This window comes from Anguilla anguilla, chromosome 9, assembly GCF_013347855.1.
Source record: "Anguilla anguilla isolate fAngAng1 chromosome 9, fAngAng1.pri, whole genome shotgun sequence".
NCBI classification, from domain to species: domain Eukaryota; kingdom Metazoa; phylum Chordata; class Actinopteri; order Anguilliformes; family Anguillidae; genus Anguilla; species Anguilla anguilla.
Genome location: NC_049209.1, coordinates 22208946 through 22231048, shown reverse-complemented (window position 1 = coordinate 22231048; position 22103 = coordinate 22208946). Strand labels below are relative to the sequence as shown.

Here is a 22103-nt window from a genome sequence, read left to right as displayed (position 1 = left end):
ACACACAGGCCTGTTCTCCTGAAACGCTGCCTAGCACGCCTCCGTAGCCCTGCTCTCTGCTGATGAACAAGCCGACTGCTATTTCTGCAGCCTGCTACAGGGGTACTTAAGATGACAGCCTTGGCATCTTTTATTTATTTATTTATTTATTTACTTATTTATTTATTTGCTGTTGCTGTATTTACAGCAACGTAGTGTAGCAAAATGCGTTGTGGGTACCTTGGGCCAGGCACTGTTCTTCACTGTTCTTTTTAATGTCCTTTCGAAAACCCAGCCACAGAAGTTACACCGTGTACTGTTATATTACAACTTGTTCAGATGGAAGCAGGGCGAGCTGTGATAGCATCTAAATCTTTCCCTGAGTTCCGACGCTGCTCGGCTCATCCGGAAAAGAGGGCCCGGCGGGACCCAAAGCCGGGGGCAGGCGACTTATCGTCGGCCGGCCCGACCGGGGACAGGGCAGGAGCAGGGTCGTGGAGCGGGGCGAGGCAACGGGGGAGAGGGGGCTGATGAAGAGATACAGAACGGGGAGGCGGTAAAATGCCGCGTCCGGCCGGGCGCTCTTTAATCGAACCGCTCATCGCCGACAAGGTGGAGCGGTGACAGGCCAGTTTATCAAGGCCGTGCCCTGGAGCCAGAGCTGGCGAACTCATCGCCATTTGCTGTGCTTCGCTGCGAAGGCGGATCTCCTTAATAAAGCCGCATCCCTCATTACATTAAAAAGGAATAGCCCTGTACTTCTGCTGCTCGGAGCGATAACATACAGTGATAAATGTGAGTAATGGGAAAGCTTGAACCAGTTTGTCTTCACTGTTGATGTTTCGGTGGACTGCTGTACATTAAGAGGTCTTCTTGCTTTGCAACTTTAAGCAGGCAGCCTTTGTATTGTTAATCTCCTGATAATTCAGCAATTTTCTATGTTACTGACTAGTAAGCAATAACTCACATATTATTTAGCCCAATTTTTACATCTTATGACAGTACTGTATTAAGAATAGAATAATGATAAATATTGAGTTTTTGTCAAAACATTTTTGCCCCTCATTAATGACTATGTTGCCACATATTAATGTGCCTAGGATGATACAGTAAATATGTTTCTTGGCTATATTGCTTTATGCTGATTTAGTGTGTTAGTATGGTCACATGCACTGAGGTCAAGGACAGTCTTAAGATGCGAACACCCTTTCGACTGCTGGACCTTAGTGGTGGTGTTGAGAGGTTAGGAGCTGCGAAAGAGCTGAAATTACATCACCATCCCTTTTCCCATCATATGATGTCACCGGCGACCGCCTTTAACCCAAAAAAAACCAGACGCCTTGCGCTCGTCCAAGAATGTATTTCTGTTGCTGGATATTCACAGATTCCCCAAGGCTGGCACACCGCATGTAATTATGATGGATGAAGCTGCCGTTTCCGCAGCCTGTCATTCGAGCTGCTAGAAGCTGCTGGTGGCGTGATAAGAGGGCAGAGCTTTTCTGGGGCTGTCAGTGAGTTGATTACCCCCCCTCACCCCACCTCACCCCCCCCAGAACACCCCGCCCACCGCGGCAATGCTGTGTTCCTGTGATATTCAGCACCCTTACACGTCGGCAGCCTGCCTAGGGTGCCGTGAGGAACATGTCACGCCAGTTAAGGAAAAAGGGGGCGGGGCCCGCGAGGAGATGATGCAGTGAGCTCTGTGTAGCTGGGAGGCAGGGTTATATTGGCAGGAGTACCAGGCTGCACTGCATGAGTTTGATGAAAAACTGACAATGGAAACGGTTATAAGAACCATTTGTGGTTTGGGAAGCAATGAATGATGTTCTTGGATGTTCTTTTATTATCTAAGGTCTTGCCAAACCAGACAGTTTCAAGATGACCTTTTGAGTAAGACAGTAAAAGGAACAAGTTACATGGAAAATAGGTGCAGCATTTATAGGTGCTGTAAAGTTAGGTAACAGTCAAACTCCTACCTCTCAATCTTTATTGTTCAGCAAAACCTTCGATCTTCACCACGCACTGCAAATGTGTTAATTCATCAGTTGGTACTTGCAAACCTACTTTTTGTGCTGAACTCAGGACAATGTCAGCGTTTAAAAAAGAAAATCTTATGGAAAAATCCTACCTGCCATTCCTGGAAATGAGTTTATTATATATGACCTATAGTCATGGCTCACCCTGTTCATGAGTAAGAGCAGTGAGCAAAGAGACCCAAACGATGTGCGTTCATGGCTCCCAAAGCCTCCCTGTTGAGCTGAATCATGGGTGTGGGAGCAAATGGCGTTGGGTCCACCTGAAGGTGACACGCCGCCACATAGACGAGGCCTGGCCCCAGATCTGTCTCCGTCAGAACACAGCGGTGCGCGACATTACACAAGCAGCTACCGCTAATATTTGCCACCATTATTTTTAGCAACGCTTTGCAGTTCAGCCGTCAAAGGGAATGGTTCATTTGCAAGTGAACGCGTTCTCCGGTGGCGGTGCGTTTCGCCTGGGCGTGATGTCATTGTTTCAGCACACTGGATGCGGAAGAAATCAAACGTGTCAATCATGTCATGCACTTGCAGTAGAAGTTTGCAGGAAGTGCTGCTTCCATTATTAATTTTTCTCTTTGAAATTCTGGATGTGTCTGAAGGTTTTGGAGGGTGTTGCAATGACGTCAGTTGCTACAGAGGATTCATATTCACATATATACCAACAGGTTAGAGATCCTGCCTTGCTGTTCTGGCTCCTATACTGGCCAGACCCTATAGGAAAACCCTGTGGCTTAGCTGTTGTTACCCTCTTCACTGACCTCTTCCATCGCTGACTCTGCTACTGAGGCTTGGCCATGTGTCTGCGTTGGGTAGCTGGCTTCTCAGGACGATGGTAATGGTGTGCGGAGAAGCGTAATCTCAGCCTTTCCAGGGGCTGCTTTCAGCGCATCCCCAGGTTAATGTGATATCAGTGCATCTTATGCGTGGTCCACATTGGCGGTTTTAATCCCCAACATTTTTCTGGTTGTTTTCTTTCTGGTTGGAAGTGTTACAGTGATAAACCAATCTGACCCTTTCACCTGATTTGTAGCCGTGCTCTAAATGCCCATGGGCTGGATGCTGCGCTGAAGCTAGATGGTTTTTTCCTTGTATCACTGCATCCCATTGTGTCTTTACCTTTACATTCACATGTATTATTTAGTAGGCATATTTATCTATCCAGAGCAACTAAGTGCATCTGTAACGGGAGTAGGTCTGCTCTCACCGGTCACTCCGCAATACAAGAGGTATGGTTAGCCTGCTGAGCAAATGCATAAGGTCATCAGCCAAAGGGAACTAATCCTGTGGAAGGATACATCCAAAGTGTAGCATTATATCTCATATCTGACTTGCATATCTGAGCACTCTTCCTGAGTAACTCTTCAGCTCTATGGAAATACGTGAGTTAATTAAATTATTGAAAGGTCCAATGATCTTAAGTAATTAAAGTGATTTATGATTTGAAAGATGATACCTTCACGTTTAAATATATGCCAGACCTTAATTCATATAAAAAGCAGCACTGCTGGCTAGGCTTTTAGTAGTCTATTGAGTTACTCAGAGTAAATCATACTCTGAGTGCTGGGGGTCACTGTGGCTCAGAGTAACTTACCTAGTCCTGAGAATGATTCTGAGTAACTTAAGCCTCTCCCGTGCTGTCAAATACAGCTGTTTTAAGCTAGCTGAGCATAATGGTACACGACAATATCTGGAAGCTTTGCGCCCCTGTTGTCAATAGTTTTTAACAGCTGGAAGAAGTATTGCTATGCTAATATTCACAAACTTCCGTGTTAGCAGCAGGCCCATAGCCAATCTGACCTGATGTCACAGAGCTCAGGATGCAGGCTTGTACCTCTAGTTCACACAATCATTTTCTGTCACTTAAATCATCTGAATCCAATGACAATCTCGATTTAATCAATTTACCTCCCTGGTACGGTTCTGTAGGTATGTGAAAATGGCTGTAAATCCTGACAGTCGAGCAGTTCTACAATCCTTCCCGGGTGTATTTCATTTCAGGGGTTTACTGTCCATTCACGTCTCGTTCAGTGCCAAGGCGCCATTAAAAAATCTTTGGTGTACCACACATTTGTGGCGGACGCTCAAACCACAAGGCTGCCAATCAGTGGCTTAGTAATTGAATTCCAGCTGGGGAATACTTAAACGGGGGCAGTGTATTGGTGCCCCGTGGTCGCCCGCCCACACAAGCCCTGCCACTCAAAGCGAGGCGTGCTCAGGTGGAGAAGACGGCTCGCATGCTCTCGCGCACAAGCTACCTTTGAGACTCGGTATCAAAAATCTGCTGCAAATCCTGGCAGGATGACCTTGGTGAAATTATTTTTGCGTGACTCCAGGTCACCACTAATCCTCAGAGATTTAGCAGAATACCCACAGAGGGAAGGAATTTACATCTTTATTTCCTGTTTGTTTTTTCTTTTATTTACCACTGAGTGATTTTCTTTGCTCTGGTTGGTTTGTGAGATGGCTTGTGAGGCTGGGTTTTAGCAGAAAACTGACAGTGACAGTATTTCCCTGGTCGGCTTACAGATGAATAAGTAAATAGGTACAGTTCCGTACTCTATGTGAATTAGCCACTGAACACACAAAAAGCAAAAGGCTAATCTAAAAAAACAAGCACAAATCCATCAAATTGATTTTTTTTTAAAGCCTTTCAGTATTTATGGTGCAAGACAGTCCAACATGACGCCTCAGCCATGTCATTATGTGAAGCATTCCTGGTCCCAGATCTACTATCCTGCGAGCAAAAGACTGACAGTTGGTCTACTTCTCTAAAGGAGAGTTACCGTCGAGGTGCTTGAAGTTGCCAAACTTTGCAAAATGGTGTTTTCGGTGTCCGTCACGGTCGTGTGTCTGAAATTCTGCCACAGGAAATAGAACAAGATAAAAATCACACTCCTCCACTCCTTACCCAGCCTGGCTCATGACATCATCATCACCAGGTCTGCCAGGTGCTAATTAGATGGTAGACGGCTCTGTGTTTAATTAAGAAACTGTGCCTGGGAGTAGAGGCTTGTGACAATGTGTGTTGATGCCTCTTTAAGGGAAGGGAATAATGAGCTACTCTTACTATGGCATATTGAGGATCCAGTGTTTTAATCCCACAAGATGACATCATCCTCAGCCCTTGATTAACCGGCTCAGCACTCCTTTGATTCTCTTTTCAGTTTTTCCAGCGTTTAGACAAATGCTGTAAGCCTGCTGCAGTTTGTACATTCTGTTCAGCTCTTGCTCTGTGCTGTCTGAACAGCAGTTTGAAGAGTCACAGTTAACAGTGAAATAGCCATCTATAGTTCCATTACTCTCTTTCACTGCGAGATATCCTAACACCTGGCAGAAAAAAAATGTTTTACTTTTTTGACATAATACAAATGTCTTGGATGATAAAAACGTCTTGCAGTGAAAATATTTTCAAAAAAAGTTTTTTATTGAAAGCCTTGTGATGTAGGATATATGGTTCTTGAGATTAAGACCAGAGACTCATGTCTCCTACAACAGACAAAAATGAATTGCTGAGTCTCAGGAGGCTGTATATTATTCCAGTGGACAGCGCAAACGCAGTGTATATACTGTACAGTGCACTAAGTCATATTTAAATAGATTTTTGGTAAAACAATGGGTCTAGTCTGATTTTCTTCAGAGCAGAACCCCTTTTACTCAGTCCCGCTTTTTATGAGGGACTGCATTTCAGCCGTGCTAATTTGGGACTGCAAGTGTAGCATGCAGCATGCAAGGCTGAAGGCGGTCGCTGTCCCTGGTCCTGAAGGCCCTGCGTCTCCCTGAATCTTGGGTAACTGTCCATGGTACTGAAAGCAGGCTGATTCTCCTGCAGTGGTGGAAATATAATGTCTCATGAAACCAAAAGCAGGTGCAGCTGTCACATGCTATTAGTGACCCATTGATTTGGCCTTCTGGTTGGTTCAAGCATATCAGTGATGGACAGCTCATTGTGTCTGTGCCCATGCCTACTGTGGCTCGAGGAACCTCACTCTCCCATCTAGTGTCCAGGCGCCGATGGTAGCTGTCTGTATTCCTGAAAGATGGCCTCTTCACTGAAACTGCTTCTGAAGGTCTTTGACACTACAGCTACTTCCTCCTAAAACCGCAGTTACTGTACTTGCTTATTATGTGAATCGTGGTATCAATGAACTGAATGTTCACACAATTCTAGTTTCGACAAGCTCTGATTTAAACCAGTGCTCTCAGCTTAGTTCACTCATTGGTCTGGCCCACTATCACAGTTTTAAGAGCCTTCTTGATTGGCTGTGTCCTACCTTTTTTTTAACTTCTCGTCAATATAGTCTGTTCCTTCACACTCCTGTTGGGATGCGGTTTCTGCGGTTGATGCATATCATTGGGGGTGTCATAAAGTGCCAGCATTTGCGGGGTTCTTTTTTGTGAAGAAGTTATTGCTTCTGTATATCTGCGATGTTGGATGGCTGCATGGTCACTGTCACCCTGCCCATATTTTGGATGCCATTATCTAGATTCAAGCTGAACCATAAATCATATCACTGCACTTAGCTTAGGTGCCTCAACTGGATACACCACATTATAAGGCCCAGAATGCTGTATTACACTCAAAATTAATGTGGATGAATGTGCAGTTACCAGCGTTCTTTGTGCTGTCTAGCAATATAATGCCTTTATTTTGGTAGCACACGCTGATCTCTTTGTCTGATAATTGCATTATAATTAAAACTTGGCCACTCTTAATGACAGTGGGCACCATGTTGATGAATACAGCACCGAGCCTGACTCCAAGGAGCCCATCTGCTCCATTTCATCTGTTTGTCCTGAAGAAAAGCTTGCTGTGTCTATGCCACCGCAGGGGGGCCAGTGTGGGAAAATACTGAATGGAAAAGGACAGTTTGAGTGAGACTGCATTACCATCCATGGTCGCTGTCGCCAGCCCCTAAGTCGATTATGCATAACGATAAGTGTTGCGTCGCTACTTTTTTTTTTTAACCCCGACTGCGTGAAATTAGCCTGCAGCCATAATTTCAGGAGAGCAGAGCGAGAAGGACAAAGCAGAGGGATTACATGTGTAAGCAGATCAGGTCTCTTAAGGTGATTACGTATGTGTATTATATAAAAAAGAAAGGAATTAAAAAGCAAAAAATATGCATGGCACATTGGCTATGTCTTGTGAGCTGTCATTGTTGTGCGTTAGACATTTTTTTTGAGGGGGGGTATCTGGGAGCAGAATTTTCTGGCAGGCCCCCAGCATCAATTGTCTCTGTGGATGATTTCCAGATCGTAATCAGCTGAAAACTAGGAGGATCTTGAGACGGGATTTGCATTCGTCTCCGAATGTCACGTAACAGAACCCGCCGCTTTGTTTCTCCTTTGCTCCTCTTTTCTTAATTAGCGCCGCATATCCGCACATCAGAGTTTTCTTACCCTCTTTCTTCTATTGAATCTTCTCGGTTTTCCATTTCAATCCTTCCCTTTCAGCAGCCTGCTTTGAATGTCAACTGCTTTGAGTTTCCCAAATGAGCTCCTAACAGACCCTCAGTCTAGTCATTTAGCTTCTATTATAGCATTTTTATCTAGCATTATAGCCCCCTTTGCATGATATTTTCCCAGATTTTATGTTGATGGTTAACACATTTCTCTCATGCTTTGCTTTTTTCTTCTGCAGTGTAAGGATGAGGTCATTATGTAATGAATTTATAGTAATATTCATCTGATATGTTGAAAGCATATTAAAATATGTTAAAAGCAAAACTGCTGCTAGGTCACATAAAAGCATGCCACTGTACATGGGTGAAGATTTACTGCGCGACACAGAATAATGCCTGCGTTGCAACAGCACCCTGTGCAAACTGCATACTCTCCCATTTCATGGAAGAGAGATTACATATGGCTTGATAGGTCACTGTGTCTGATCTACAGTATCTGAGACATTTTGACTTGAGCTTTCAAGTTCCACAAAACATGCCTGTCTGCACGCTCAAGGTCACCTTACATGGTGTAATGAGTATGAGTACCAGCAGACCACAAATACAGATGATAAAATGAAAAAACAAGTATGTACAGGTGTGGGAAAAACATACATACAGGAATAATAATAAAAAGAGTTGGCAAATTCTAGACTGGAGCCAATGTCACACATTGCTTGCAATGAGATCATATAGATACCCCCCACTTCCACTTCCACTTATCCACAATGTCCAGTTTTCAAATAATTTGTACAGGTCCAGTTTGTGATTCCAAGGAATTCATGGAAGAAATTTACCGGTATTTTGTAATGAATTCTGTATGAATGACTTCCTAGTTTGACTGAACGGCCCCCTGGACCTACGTTGGTTTCGCCCCAGCCGGACCAGTCTTGAGCCCTCCCCCCCCCACCACTTAGTCTGACAGCTTCCAATTTCGTTCACCATCATGCTTCCAGCTGCACATGTTGACAACCTGAAGCCAGTGTGGTTTGATATGTTCCTGCTTGTTATTCATTCATTCAACCTTTATTTAAAATTCCCGGTGACAGTTGAGGGTAGGAACCCTCTTTCTCAATGTGCCGAGATTACAAGAGGTATAAGAAATACAAAAAATAAAAGAGATAATAACAAGCATCAATTATAAACAGTTACAATCACTTTGTAACTGTTATATGTTTCTGCTTTTCATTTTGAGCAGGTGCCATGCATGTGCTTTGAATTTCTGAAGTAGTCAAGTAGAATCAAGTAGCCATATTTATAAAATAAATACATTTGAAATATTTGATACAAAGTTAAGTTTTTATAATTGTATTTAATTGTTTTATGATTGTTAAGACAACATAAACTACGTTTAACTACCTTAACTAAAGCTAGCTAACATGAACTAGCTAGCTGGCTAGTGTTAGTTGTGTGTATGCTGGCATAGTAATCCAGAGAACAAGATGCTTTCTGTTTTTTGCCATTGGAAAGTCCTAGACTAAATTCAATTTTGAATGGAGATTACAAAACCCTGTTGGTTAATACCTTTGTACATTGCTGCTTTCTGCCATAGGATGTGCATTTTGTAGCTTCCCAGTGGTTTGGAAGTATGGGGAAGCACGTCTCTGCGGGGGGGGGGGGGGGGTATGCTTCAGTACGCTTCTGATCACATGCAATTTATCTCTGGCAAGAAAGCGTCTCCCTTAATAAGAAAATGTGTTTTTTTCACTGATTGCCTTCACCAAGTGAATGGGTTATGAATCCCCCTCCCCCCTCCCCCCTCACCCAATCCTGCTTTCTTTTCCAACCCATGATCTGTGTTGTTTTGTTTTTATTTTTACCAAACCACTTTTCAATTGTTATGTGTATTTAATGTTACATACATAAGATAACCAATCAAAACGAATTACTTTTTATTATTAGCATCTAATTCTGTGTTGAATTTCCACAATATTTGAATAGAAAATATGATATTTGTCTAATATTGTAAGGTAATTACAAATAGTTAAACTAAAATAAGTTAAGCTTTGTAAATCAAAATAATTTAATATAACAAATCTCTTTGCAATAATACAAGTTCATACAGAGCAATACACAATCTTATAGAAAGATCTACTAAGTTCTACTAAGTACACAACCTTACACAGACATAGTCCTACTATCTACGCAACCATACACAGACACAGTACTACTAAGTACTCAAACTTACAGACATAGTCCAACTACATCCTAGCCCATCCAGACAATTAAAAAGGACGTCAGCACCTGCAGGGCGATCACACATTTAAAAATCACACATTTGAGTCAGGACAGTCTCTGGGTTCATGTTAGTGTCCCCTAATTAAAGCTCACTGACCTTCACTATGTGTTGTTGTGTATGCAAGGTAAAATTCTCTTGATAACTCATGAAAAAGTTGGCAGCTTTGTTTGACATAAAATTCTCCTTACTACCCCAGACATGGAAAGTCACATCAAATTTCATGCACAGTGCTTTCCTGATATTTGTCACAGTTTTCTGGATTTGAATGTGGGAATTTTTGGTTCTTTTTCCCAAAGGAAAATCTGAAACATTTACACATAATATTGCAGGCAAGGTTTTACACAACTGTATACGTTATTGGGTGCAAGTATGGTTTATATATTCAGCTGAAAATTGTGAGTGGTAATATGTCCTTAATAAATTCTCACTTTTTTCTAAACATAGAGCAAGCCAGAGCATTAGGAAAGCGGTATCATATTTAATCTAGAAATTGTTTTCTGAGTTTGTATTTATTTTAATATTTGATCTATTAGATCTTTTCATGTGTTCCTGTGATTTAACATAATTTGTAAACTGTAGGTGTGATCTTAGATTACTTAATGTTGCAGTGTACAGCAATCCAGCCAATGCATCTGGAAAATAAATATTTAAGATTTATGTCATGAAACATAAACCTAAACTCAGCTTACTGGTGTCTGTATGTTTGTGTTTGTATGTGCATACGTGTGTGCATGTGTATGTGTGTTTGGTGTGTGCGTTTTTGTGCTTGCATGTAGTTGCATCTGTGTGTGTATGTGTGTGTGTGAGCCTGTGTATGTGCATGTATTCATGCATGTTTATGCATTTGTGTGGGTCTGTGTGCCTCATCCCTATGTCTTAGTGAAGCTCCAGTTTTATACTTATATTTCATGCCACAGATGAGAATTATGGTGTGGTGATAATGTCGTTTGAAATACAGCATGATGGATGCATAGTGCACAGGGCATGGCCTTACTGTAAGTATAGGAAAATGTATTCCACGAAATGCCTTTTCTATTTACCGTCTTAGCCATTATTTTCTGTTTATTGTCAGTCTGGATCTTCTATGTACAGTAATAGTCACAGTTGCAATAAAAGACATCAAATGTCCCTGTTTGCAAAATGTCAGTGTGAGCTGTTTGTTATGTGGTGCCATTTAACTCTCCAAAACATCATTTGGAACTCCTAGGTGGAATATTGTCATTAGAGCCTGCAGTTTTCTGTGTGCAGAAACACACTGACTTTTCTTCCATGAAAATATTCTTGTTGAGTGTTGCTCATGAATTTTACAAAGAATAAAATGAACAAAAGCTTTGCATGAGTCCGTTATCTCACACTCTCCTGTGGGTTGGGGGAAGGTGGAGGTTAGGTTTAGTGTCTACAGTAAAATGTATAAAACACATCCATCTATCCATTATCTATACCCGCTTATCCTGAGCAGGGTCACGGGGGGTGCTGGAGCCTATCCCAGCATGCATTGGATGAGAGGCAGGAATACACCCGGGACAGGCTGCCAATCTATCGCAGTGTATAAAACGCATGCAATATAATTCAATTTGAGTTGAACATAATTAAAATGTGCTCTATAAGTCGATTTCACTTTGAAACTTTGTTTCAGGGGAGTGAGGGTAGGGGTTGAGGAAATTTCAGACCAAAGCATAAAATAACATTACATTAGAAAAGTTTGCTGAACAAACCAACAATTAGAATTGCAAACAAACAAACAAAACTAAATACCACTATACAGATGACCATCTCTACACAGCCATACCTAGAGCATTATCTCAAAGGGAAATGCAAAAAGAAAGAAACAGATTGCTAAAGAGCCAGGAGAGCCATGGTGCAGTCTGAAGAAGTGGGTCTTCAGTCCGTGTCAGACGTTGGGCAGGGTTTCTGCTGTTCAGACAGTGGTGGGAAGCTCATTCTACCGCCAGGGGGGCCAGAACAGACAGGAGACGTGACATGGCAGTGCAGGGGGCGGGGCCAGAACAGACAGGAGACGTGACATGGCAGTGCAGGGGGCGGGGCCAGAACAGACAGGAGACGTGACATGGCAGTGCAGGGGGCGGGGCCAGAACAGACATGAGACGTGACATGGCAGTGCAGGGGGGCGGGGCCAGATGACCTGAGCTTGCAGAACAGAGAGGTCTGTCTAGTGCAGGGGTGGGCAGTTTCGGTCCTGGAGGGCCGGTGTGCATGCAGGTTTTTGCTTCCACCAATTGCCCTGGGTAAATGAGCTGATTGACTGTGTAAACCAACACTGGTTCACTTGTAAATTAGATCACAGAAAAATGTTTCATACAGGGACACAAGAACAGTCTTCGGCTGTCATTCACATGCTTATCAAGGAGTGAAGCAAAAATGTCAGACGGCGTAAATGTTAGGGCTAATTGCATAGTTAAGGCCAGAAGTTGGCATGAAAACCAGAAACAGATATGGCCCTCGTTGCCCACCTCTGGTCTAGTGTGCAGGGTCTGAGGATCTTTGAAGATATAATGAAGCAGTCCTTTCAGACAGCTCCTGCCAGGCTAGGACCATGGTTTTGAATTGGATCCAAGCTGGTATAGGTAGCCAGTGGAGGAAGATGTGGAAGGGAAATGACATGAAGAAGACCTTGTAGATTACATGAGAAGCAGCAGTTTAGAATTTAACACCACATCACTAAAAACTACCAACTCCTTGTCACCGCTCCTGGTCTTCATAGGTTTTTGCCAATCAGATCTCACCTGTGCTGCTGCGGGTGTGGCAGGGGGAGTAGGGGGGAGGGGGAGCAGGAACATCTGCGTGCATTTTCGGCACCTTGCTGCCAGCTGCCTCCAGGGCTTGTTATAGCTAGCCGCTTTTCGCACTGTTTTAATCTGCGCTCGCGATACGCGCTCACAGTGGTGTCATTTCTTCACACACCGATGATGTAATCTGTCCCCTGCTCCAGTTTTAAATCTCCAGAATAACGATTATGTAGTGCGGATGAGGGATAGTGATTTGTGTGTGCGCTTGCTTGTGTGTGTGTGTGTGTGTGTGTGTATGTCTGTGTGTGCGTTCAGTGTGCGTTCAGTGTGTGTTCAGTGTGTGTTCAGTGTGTGCATTTTCATTTACCGTGTGCGTATATATATCTCTGTGTGTTAGCACGTGTTTGAATGTGTTCATTGTGTCTGTGTGCACGGGTGTGTATCTAATGTGTGCTTACAAGTGTGCGTATAAATGCCTTATGCATGCATGCGTGTGTGTGTGTGTGTGTGTGTGTGTGTGTGAGTGAGTGATTGCCTGAATACACTTATATATTCAGCCCTGGCATATAGGCGCAATGCACAGATGGCCTCTGCCCATTACATGACTCTCAGTCGCGCACTTGATCACTCTGGGATGCAGATGCAACTGGCCACAGGAAGAAAAATAAGTCTGCCTAAATCAGGCCTTCGTTTTCTGCGCCTGTTCCAGCTGCCCCGAGGCGCTGGAGGGAATAAAGAGGCAGAGAAAGGTCCAGAAAGCCGGTGCTTTTTTAGGAAGGGGAGCCGTGATAGAGCCGGCATTCAGACTGAATCCCCCCTCGGCCGCGGCGAATGGGCTCTTTTAGCGCAAACGCAGGTGTCCCGCGGCACACAGCGGCCCCTGTGCCCGCGGCCCAGGCGCGCTCTACACTGGCGCTTTGATTCCCGCCGGCCGCGCCGGGCGGCCCGCCAAGCGGAGAGAGAGGGCCGCCGCTGGATCCGGGCCTGCCCTCCTTCTGCAGGTGTCCCCCCTCCCTCCCCCCTCCTGCTCCTCCCCACCTGGGGACAGTGAAGGGATTGTGAAGACTGCTTCTATTCAGCACCAAAACCGCCTCATCATCTGGGGGTGACTGTCTGAGAGTCAGCCAAGCCTCCCTCAGTCTGTCTGTCTGTCTGACTGACGGTCTGTCTGTAGTGTTTTCCCTCTTACTTTCTTGCTTTCTGCTTTTTTGCCTTCCTCTCTTTCGCTGACTCTGTCATTCTGGCTTTTCATTTATGTCATTCACACAGACCTATGTCCGTATACATGAAGTATTTTTTTGATAGTAGTTTATGCTGTGTGGGGTGTTCCTTCTTTACTTCTTATCTTATCTTTAGTTTGCCCTCGGATAAACCAGCTTAGTGTGAAATATATAGAATGTTAATATTTTGGCAATACAGTTGAAAACTTGCCTTTCCTCTCTCTTGGTCTCTCTCTCTTTCACTCTCTCTCTCCCTCCCTCTCTCCCTCTCTCTCCTACCCTGACACTCCAAGGCCACCTGGGGAAAAACTCAGCTGAGACATGACACACTGCAAAGAGGAGTGTAGCATTGCTTCATTCTCAGGGATGATATCACCACATTCAGAATGAGGCAGAATGTAGGACAGGGAGGGCTAGGCTGCTGCAGTAGGCAGTGCTCTTGGGAGCAAACTCTCATTGATGACTCCGACTCACTCACGTCACACACCGCCCATGCACACGCAGGTCCTTCAGCTAACAGCCTCTTACTCACTCACTCACCTCATGCTTAGGTCAGTCTTAAATTGGCCAATTACATTACATTACATTACATTACAATTGATCTATTATGTTCAACACCTTTCATTAAATACATACTGTGCGTGTGTGCGTGTGTGCGTGTGTGTGTGTGTGTGTGTGTGTGTGTGTGTGTGTAAGCCTGTGAAATTGTGGCTGTGTTTTTATGTTTTTAATGTGTATGCAAGTGTGGATGTGCTTGCATGAGTGAGTGAGAGAGAGTGTGTGTGTGTGTGTGTGTGTGTGTGTACCGTACACCTCTGCATGTGAGTGTGTGCTTCTCTGGACCTGCAGATTCCATTGTCTCGTCCTCATAAAGCACCATCACAGCGCCACCATCATAGTTCACTGCCGCCCTCCTGAGCCTTGAGTGTAGCTCACCCAAGCATGACCTCCGGTCCAGCCTGCGCGTCATTGGGAGTCGCGCAGCCGCGCGCGCTGGAGCGGCTCCTGGGCTCTGCTGCAGCACTGCGGCCCTCTTCCGCTTCCCGGGCCGAGCGATACGCCGTCAGTCCCGACGAGAGCCGGAGTGCCGCTCTCCCCCCTCCCAGCTGCTGCTGCGGCTTTTCGCAAACGCTCGGGCCAAATCCGGGATTTTTTTTCCACCAGCGTTATCGTAAAACCCTGCCCTTAAGCCTTCTTGCGTTTGTACCTACAGATGGGGACACCCAGCTTCCCCCTGGTCCCACCGATATCGCTGAAATTTCCATTTGCATATGCAGTAGGTTGTTTTTTTTTTTTTTTTTTTATAAAACCAATTTCTTTTATTGTCTCCCAGAAACATTAAAAGAAAACGTCCAATTAGATTCTTAGGTCCATTTCACGCGGTGTTTCACAAGTGGACATGCTCTCCTTTTTTTCTCTGTGCAGTCCACCAGCTCAGCTGAATGATTCTTGTAGAGTAAACTTTAAGGAATAGTTCACTTTGTGGAGTTCTAAAAGCATAATTTCAGTTCTGCTGTTTTAGTAATGGCCCAGACAGTTTTCATGTGCAATTTAGGATATTTTAGATATGTTTTAGGGGCATTTGTGGGTTTGTGCCTTAAAGCAAAAAAAAAAAAAAAAAAAAAAAACTGCCTTGACAGGCACATGTAACAGAGATGGTTGCACTCAAGGAGAGAAGTATTAGCATACTATAAAATTGATATTTGTATTTAATTGTGAATAAATGTGACTTGAAGTGTATTTTTTAAACTCTTAATGTTTAATATTCCCTTTGCTTTATTTTGCAAGCATTTAACTTTGCTGAGTTTTGTTCTTCTCTGTATACTGTATGGTAAATCATAGCTGCAAGGGCAAGTAAAGAGTGACTAAGATATTGTGGTATGTAAATGCAGAGGCTGGCAGATGGTCATGTTAATCGGAGGACAGTGGGGACAGTGGAATATGCCTCCACCGTGAGTGAAATAATGAAGGGTGAGCTGGGCTAAACTCTCCCTTTCCCCAACATCCTGCCTCAGATCCACGCTTGAGAAATCAGAGAATCTTTCCCCTCATTTCACTGCTTCGAGTTGGAGCTTATTTATAATAATGCTAATAATGCAGTCCACACTCGGATCTAAACATAGAAGAGCACTGAGAACCTTTCCCTGAACACTTGCAAAGAAGATAACAGATAATCACATCATGTGTCATTTTCTAACACACCTCCGTGTCTAGTTACTGTAAGGAGAACACATTTTGTGTTACTTTCAACATTGGCCTGTTTTAGAAACTTTCCCTTTGTAACACATAAAATGTACATTTGTACAGTAAAGCAAAAGTAGTAACTTTGACAGAAAATTTTTTGAAGGTTATGTGGTATGTAGTAACGCAAACGTGTGTTGGATATTAACACATCCTTTTCGAGAGTGAACACTTTGGAAAGTTGGTATATCTCAGATGATTGGAATGATTAGCAAACTATTTTATTAGAAGAGAAACTGAAGTGACTGTACTTAATAACATCTTGCAAATGGGATTTTCGATATATATGTGTCTATAAACTCCTGTTTGACGTGGATTATCAGCAAATGAAATTAATTCACGGAAATATCCAGATCCAATAATGTGCTTGCAGCAATCCAGTAGAACAACAGGAAATCTTTTATAAAGGTCTGTGGGGTTCAACGAGAGGGGCAATTAGTTCCCTGTTCCGCAGACTTCTAAAATCACATATTAAGAGCTGAAACATGTAATGCTTTTGTCGATATTCCACATAAATGGTAAATGGACTGCATTTATGTAGCGCTTTTATCCAAAGCGCTTTACAATTGATGCTTCTCATTCACCCATTCCCACACCAATGGTGAAAGGCTGCCATGCAAGGTACCAATCAGCTCGTTGGGAGCAATTAGGGGTTAGGTGTCTTGCTCAGGGACACTTCGACACGCCCTGGGCAGGGGATCGAACCGGCAACCCTCCGAGTGCCAGACAACCTCCTGAGCTAGGTCGCCCCACAATATAACTAACAAAAAATTCTGAAAAACCGACATAGTACGTGGCACAAATGCACTGAGGCGGAAAATAAAGCCGAGTACTCAAACCTGGTGCCCGCACAGAGACCCACGACCTTCTCATTCTGTGTGCTACTGAAAGGGAGTGCATGCGTGCGTGCGTGCGTGTATGCGTGTATGTGTGTGCGGTCACGGTCACGGTCACGGTGTTACTCTTAAATCAAGAGCCTGGAAGGCAGAAGTCTCCAGAGATATGCAAACAGAGGGAAAGAAGGGGAAATGGTTCACAGGGAATGCGGTTTGAGGTGACTGCGAAAGCACCTACCGGAGTCAGCTCGTATATCGTAGGTGGCCGTAAATGTCTCGCTGAGGTGCACCTGCAGGATTAATTGCTGTGGGTCACCTCTCGATTGTGCTCAGAACAGCATCGACGGGTACCTAAACTCAAACGGCTTCAGCATTCTCCCTTTGTATGTTCGGCCATGGTGGAGCACAAGGGTGTGCAGTCTCATCTGAAAGGGGCCAATGTGGGCGCAGGTTTTTGTTTTAGCCCAGCACAAGGACACCTTCAATTAAGACCTTGGTAAGTAGAATCAGGTGTCTTAGTGCTGAACTAAAACAAAAACCACACACACTCCTAGAATAGAATGCCCCCCACTGGGTCTTTGGGGTGGGTTTGGGTTGGTCTGGGGCAGATGTGAGATGGGAATGGTTTTGGGCAAAAATGGTTTAGTGTTGAGGGGTCAGGAGGGTAGAGGTATCTAGAATTGATTTGTTTTGTTCATTTTATTTGGTGGGCCATTTTGCTTGCCGTTTTTGTTTTGTTTATATTTACTCATTGTCTCTGTATGGTTGGTGAAATGCATACTCTGTAAGTCTCAAAAGTATTTGTTATAAAAAGAAGTGGAATCTTATGAGTCTGAAACAAGTTTTACACTACATTTTCTCTCCTTCTCTTTTCTGTAGCCCCTCCCACTTTCACAGACACGCCCCCGCAGTATGTGGAGGCCAAGGAAGGGGGCAGCATAACTCTGAGCTGCACTGCCTTTGGGAACCCGAAACCTGTGGTGAGCTGGTTGAGAGAGGGGGAACTACTGGGGAACAGCAGGAAGTACAAGGTAAGCCACCTATGACATCCCTCCTTTTCCACTGACCTTATCTGGGTGTCTGGGCTACTCTTTTTATCCTGGGCACCCATGCCGACAAGATTAATTCAATAGCCACACTTCCTGACAGGAACTACTGTAGGGCACAGACCGTAGGCCGTGCTTGACTGGACTTGAGATTTTGTGACCTTCATCTGATTGAATGATACTTAGCTGTGGTGTTCTTAACTCTATTCTGCATTCAGTGTTCTGTTGTCTATGAATGCATGACCATGAATCAGTTCTAATGATTTATGGTCATGCGTTCATTTGAAACTGAAATTAGAAGCTAATTTAAAGCATTTTAAAATGTGTGTTTACTGTTCCTGAGGGAAGCCCCAAAGCGTAGGTCACAGTTCCATTGTTTCATTTCTCTAATTACAGTTCTCCAGTAGCCTGGAAAAGTGAATCATTCATTCAGATTCTTGTTTTTATGTAACACGCTGTTGAGCTCAAAGGAATTATTTTATCATTTCATTTTAGTTATTTTGTCTGAATCCCAGCTCTCTCCCACTGTCAGTCAATGCACTGTGCAGCGTACAGCGCTCCCTGTACATCTCACAGCTGAAACCGTGTACAAGAGTACACACCATTACTGAGTACACAAAAGTACAAGCACCTCCCTGTTTCAGTTGTTGAGCGGTGTGTTGCCTGTGCACTATGTGTCCCATGGCCAGATTGCGTGCCGGGGGTGTTGGTAATTGGTACAAGAAGAAGCTATTGGCATGGCTATAGAAAGTAAAAAGCCACAGGGAGGTGCTTGTACTATTGTGTACTCAGTAATGGCGTGTACTCTTCCTCTGCCAGCTGAAGAAGGGTCCCAGGAGCCTTTTGAACTGTGTCATAAATGATGACCCCCCCACCCTCTGTTCCTCACTGTTCTCCTCAGTGACCCCCCCACCCCCTCAGCTCGGTGTATATCGGTCCTCACACTGACGGCCATACCTAACGTTTGTGCGCGGTGCAGCGATTGACATTTCCCTTCCACCGAACGCCTGAGGCTCCCGCTCGCGCTCCCTGGTCTGGCCGGACTGAGGCTCCCGCTCGCGCTCCCTGGTCTGGCCGGACTGAGACTCCCGCTCGCGCTCCCTGGTCTGGCCGGACTGAGACTCCCGCTCGCGCTCCCTGGTCTGGCCGGACTGAGGCTCCCGCTCGCGCTCCCTGGTCTGTGATGGAACGGAAGTGACAGGCCTCAGCGGCTTTCTCTTTCTCTCCCTGTTCCCAATAATCCCCACCCGGGCCCCGTCTCCCAGCCTCTGCCTCTCTGCCCACCTCGCTGCCTGCCCCTGCCATGGGCCAAATCCCCATCCGGGCCCTGTCTCCCAGCCTCTGCCTCTCTGCCCACCTCGCTGCCTGCCCCTGCCACGGGCCAAATCCCCACCCGGGCCCTGTCTCCCAGCCTCTGCCTCTCTGCCCACCTCGCTGCCTGCCCCTGCCACGGGCCAATGGGAGGTCACCAGGGAGGCACTGTCACATTTAACAGGCTCACTAGAGTGAGTGATCGTATTGTTTCTGAGTGGCTGATTAACTCTATTTTTGCTTCACTTAAAATTCATGCTACTATTACACTCAGTCTAAGTACTAGCTGTGAGCCAATTTTGTTCTTGAAATCAGTTGGTCCAGAATATCTCAGTCCACTCAACATGGCTACAAATCGAGGTATGTAACTGAAATAAAAAGCACATCATTTTTTTGATGTGAAGATTGAAATAGATTTTATTTTTCTGGTCCTTAAGTCGTAAGTGTAACTCCCCTGTTTAAAACTACTATGGAGTAGCCCTGCCAGTCACATTTACAGCACCACATGGGAGAATACCTTAAAAGAAGCTGAAAGGCCTCATATCTCAGTGACTTAATTGAAACATCACGTTAAACACAATGACCCGGCAGCTCGGTAGATCAATTTTCTGCCAGGAGACATGAGACATCTGTCACAGTTATGAGCACAGTTGGGGGCAGTCAAAGCAGATTCAGCATTTTCCTAAATCTGGGGCACCACAGAGTGTTTCACAAAAGGGCTGATGGGAAGTGGAGTCCAGACATTGTCAAGCACACTTCAGGGTTCTGACTGCACATCCCGTCATACTCTCTGTGAAAGGCTTTGTGACACTGGCGTTTGTATGCCTGGAGTGTTTTTTGAAATGGCTTTCTGGACAGTGCACACTCTTGTGTGGCTGTGCTTGATAATAATTGCTGAAACATATTAAACTGTCTGCGGGTTTGACTGATTATTTTTTTAATTCTGCCTCAATAAAAGTTTTTTTTTTTTAGCATAACACTGTTAATTTTTATGCTGTGCTAAATAATTTATTATTTTAATTAGACTGGGAAAGCATGCGCTCAAATTGCAGCTGTGTCTGGAGAGCCCTGCCATCTTGTCCAATTAGGAGACATTGTGCATGGGGTGCAGCAGCAGGTCACAGTCTTTCATTGGAAGTATTTTTATCCATATGGAACGTTTCAAACTTAACTGCTATTGTGGACTTTGAGTGCAGTTAGTTTTGTTTTCCCAGTTTGAAATGTCTGAGAGCACAGTAAAAAAAAAATTTAATTTTATATTAACACAATAACAATGTGTTAAGCATATGGTGGGAGCCTGTATACCCGACAAATGTTCAATTTATTACGGTGTTTCACCATAAATAATACAGTTATTTACATTTCAGCCATTTAGAATTTCATTTCTTTGCTGTCTTACAGACTTGTACTGTAAAATCCATACATTTTTTACAGGGTGTATTTGTATCACAGTGTCTTACTGGGCTTAGATACGGATAAGCACCCATGGGTTCTTACGGCTGAAATGCATTTTTATTTTTAAAAATAGTTAATTAAGACCCTTGAAACAAACAGCACTGGTCTGACTGATGGCATTGCATGTGAACTGCCAAAGACAGAAATAAGATCTGGCAGTCCTTAATGGCACAGTTTATGATTCTAAAGTGAAGTGGCTGATTCGAGTGTGTTGCTTCAGCTGGGTGCTGAGCTCTATTTCAAACAACGGAGGTCATGGCTGAGAATGACAGGCCAATTACACATCCATCTTCCCTCTGCACCAGAAGGAGCACGACTATTCATTAAACCAATCATCTTTTTTCCAATATGAGTTTTTTTCCCCTGCCAGGGTTTCATGGAGCAGTTTAGAATGGAGAATTTATTGGTCTCAATTTTTAAATTTATGTACAAATGTATTTAATTTAAGCGCAAGTAGGCTATGAGTAATTTGTTACGACTTCTATTTGGCACCATCGTCATCATAATCACAATAATCTCTTGTCTTGAGGAGTGCTAAAAGATTTTTATTTATTTATTTATTTTTGCTACTGTACCTGACAGTTCATCTGCAGGTGTGTATTCTGTATTAGGAGTAGCACTACATGTTACAGCCTGTCTATATAATCAGTTAATCACCATGCCATGAGATGTAAGCTTAGCAGTGCTGGTTCTCTCCTCTAGGTCTGCACAATGCCCACACTTAAGGTTTAGGTATATTAGGTTTAGGTACATTTCTATTCATATTGTTATTTTATGCACTCATTTAGGAGTTTGTGTGCTTGTGTGCATGGGAATACGTGTGTGTATGTGAGAAGTTGTACAGCTGTACAGGGTACTGTAGTTTTATACTGTGTGCTTAGATGGCCATGGTATAGGTTTTGGGTGTTAGACTTGAATTACAATTATAGAATAATGTGCAATATGGATTTATTTTTTAATATGTAAAATATGTACTGTAGCAAATTCATTTAAACAATTCACTTCTGAAAACTGTTGATGTAATACACTTAACCTTAACGGAAAGTTTTAGTGTGGTAACTCATTATTAATTACTTACAGTAGCCATAGCCATTTATTGACATAACCATTCATGACTAGCCATAGCTGTTGATCAAACTCCACCTCTCTGTCTCCTGTCAATAGTTCCATTACAGTGTACTGCTTAGAAGTACAAGAAAAAAGATTGCATATCAGACCAGGCCACAAAATGTAATTACGGAAGTCCATAAATTTCAGAATTTCTTCAGTTCAGAATATATGCTGTGCAGAGCGTTTCTGAGTGTTCTTTAGTTGCAGTACAAACAGTGTATGTGATGGAATCAGCATTTCCATGTCATCTCTTGTGCCATCAGCTCACATTTGTGACGGGGTTGCATTGCAGTGTGTGCGCGAATGTTCACAAGCAGCGGGTCAAGCCTCCTCTTCTCCTCCTCTTGTCACTAGCCATTGCATTATCTGATGTATCTACTACATATCCTCTTCTCCGTAGCAGTCTTCCGAGTCTCTTTGTCTCCTTCTGTCCATCCGT

The 22103-nt window shown here is 43.9% G+C and overlaps 1 protein-coding gene across 7 annotated transcripts in view; it reads left to right on the top strand.

Moving 5' to 3' along the window:
* igsf9bb (immunoglobulin superfamily, member 9Bb) overlaps positions 1 to 22103 on the top strand; it is a 134285-nt gene that overhangs the window by 49246 nt on the left and 62936 nt on the right. For all 7 annotated transcript variants that reach the window (XM_035433321.1, XM_035433318.1, XM_035433320.1 and 4 more), the window contains exon 4: positions 17622 to 17773. In XM_035433321.1, coding sequence (XP_035289212.1) covers positions 17622 to 17773 — 152 coding nt within the window. The remainder of the gene's footprint in view (positions 1 to 17621; positions 17774 to 22103) is intronic.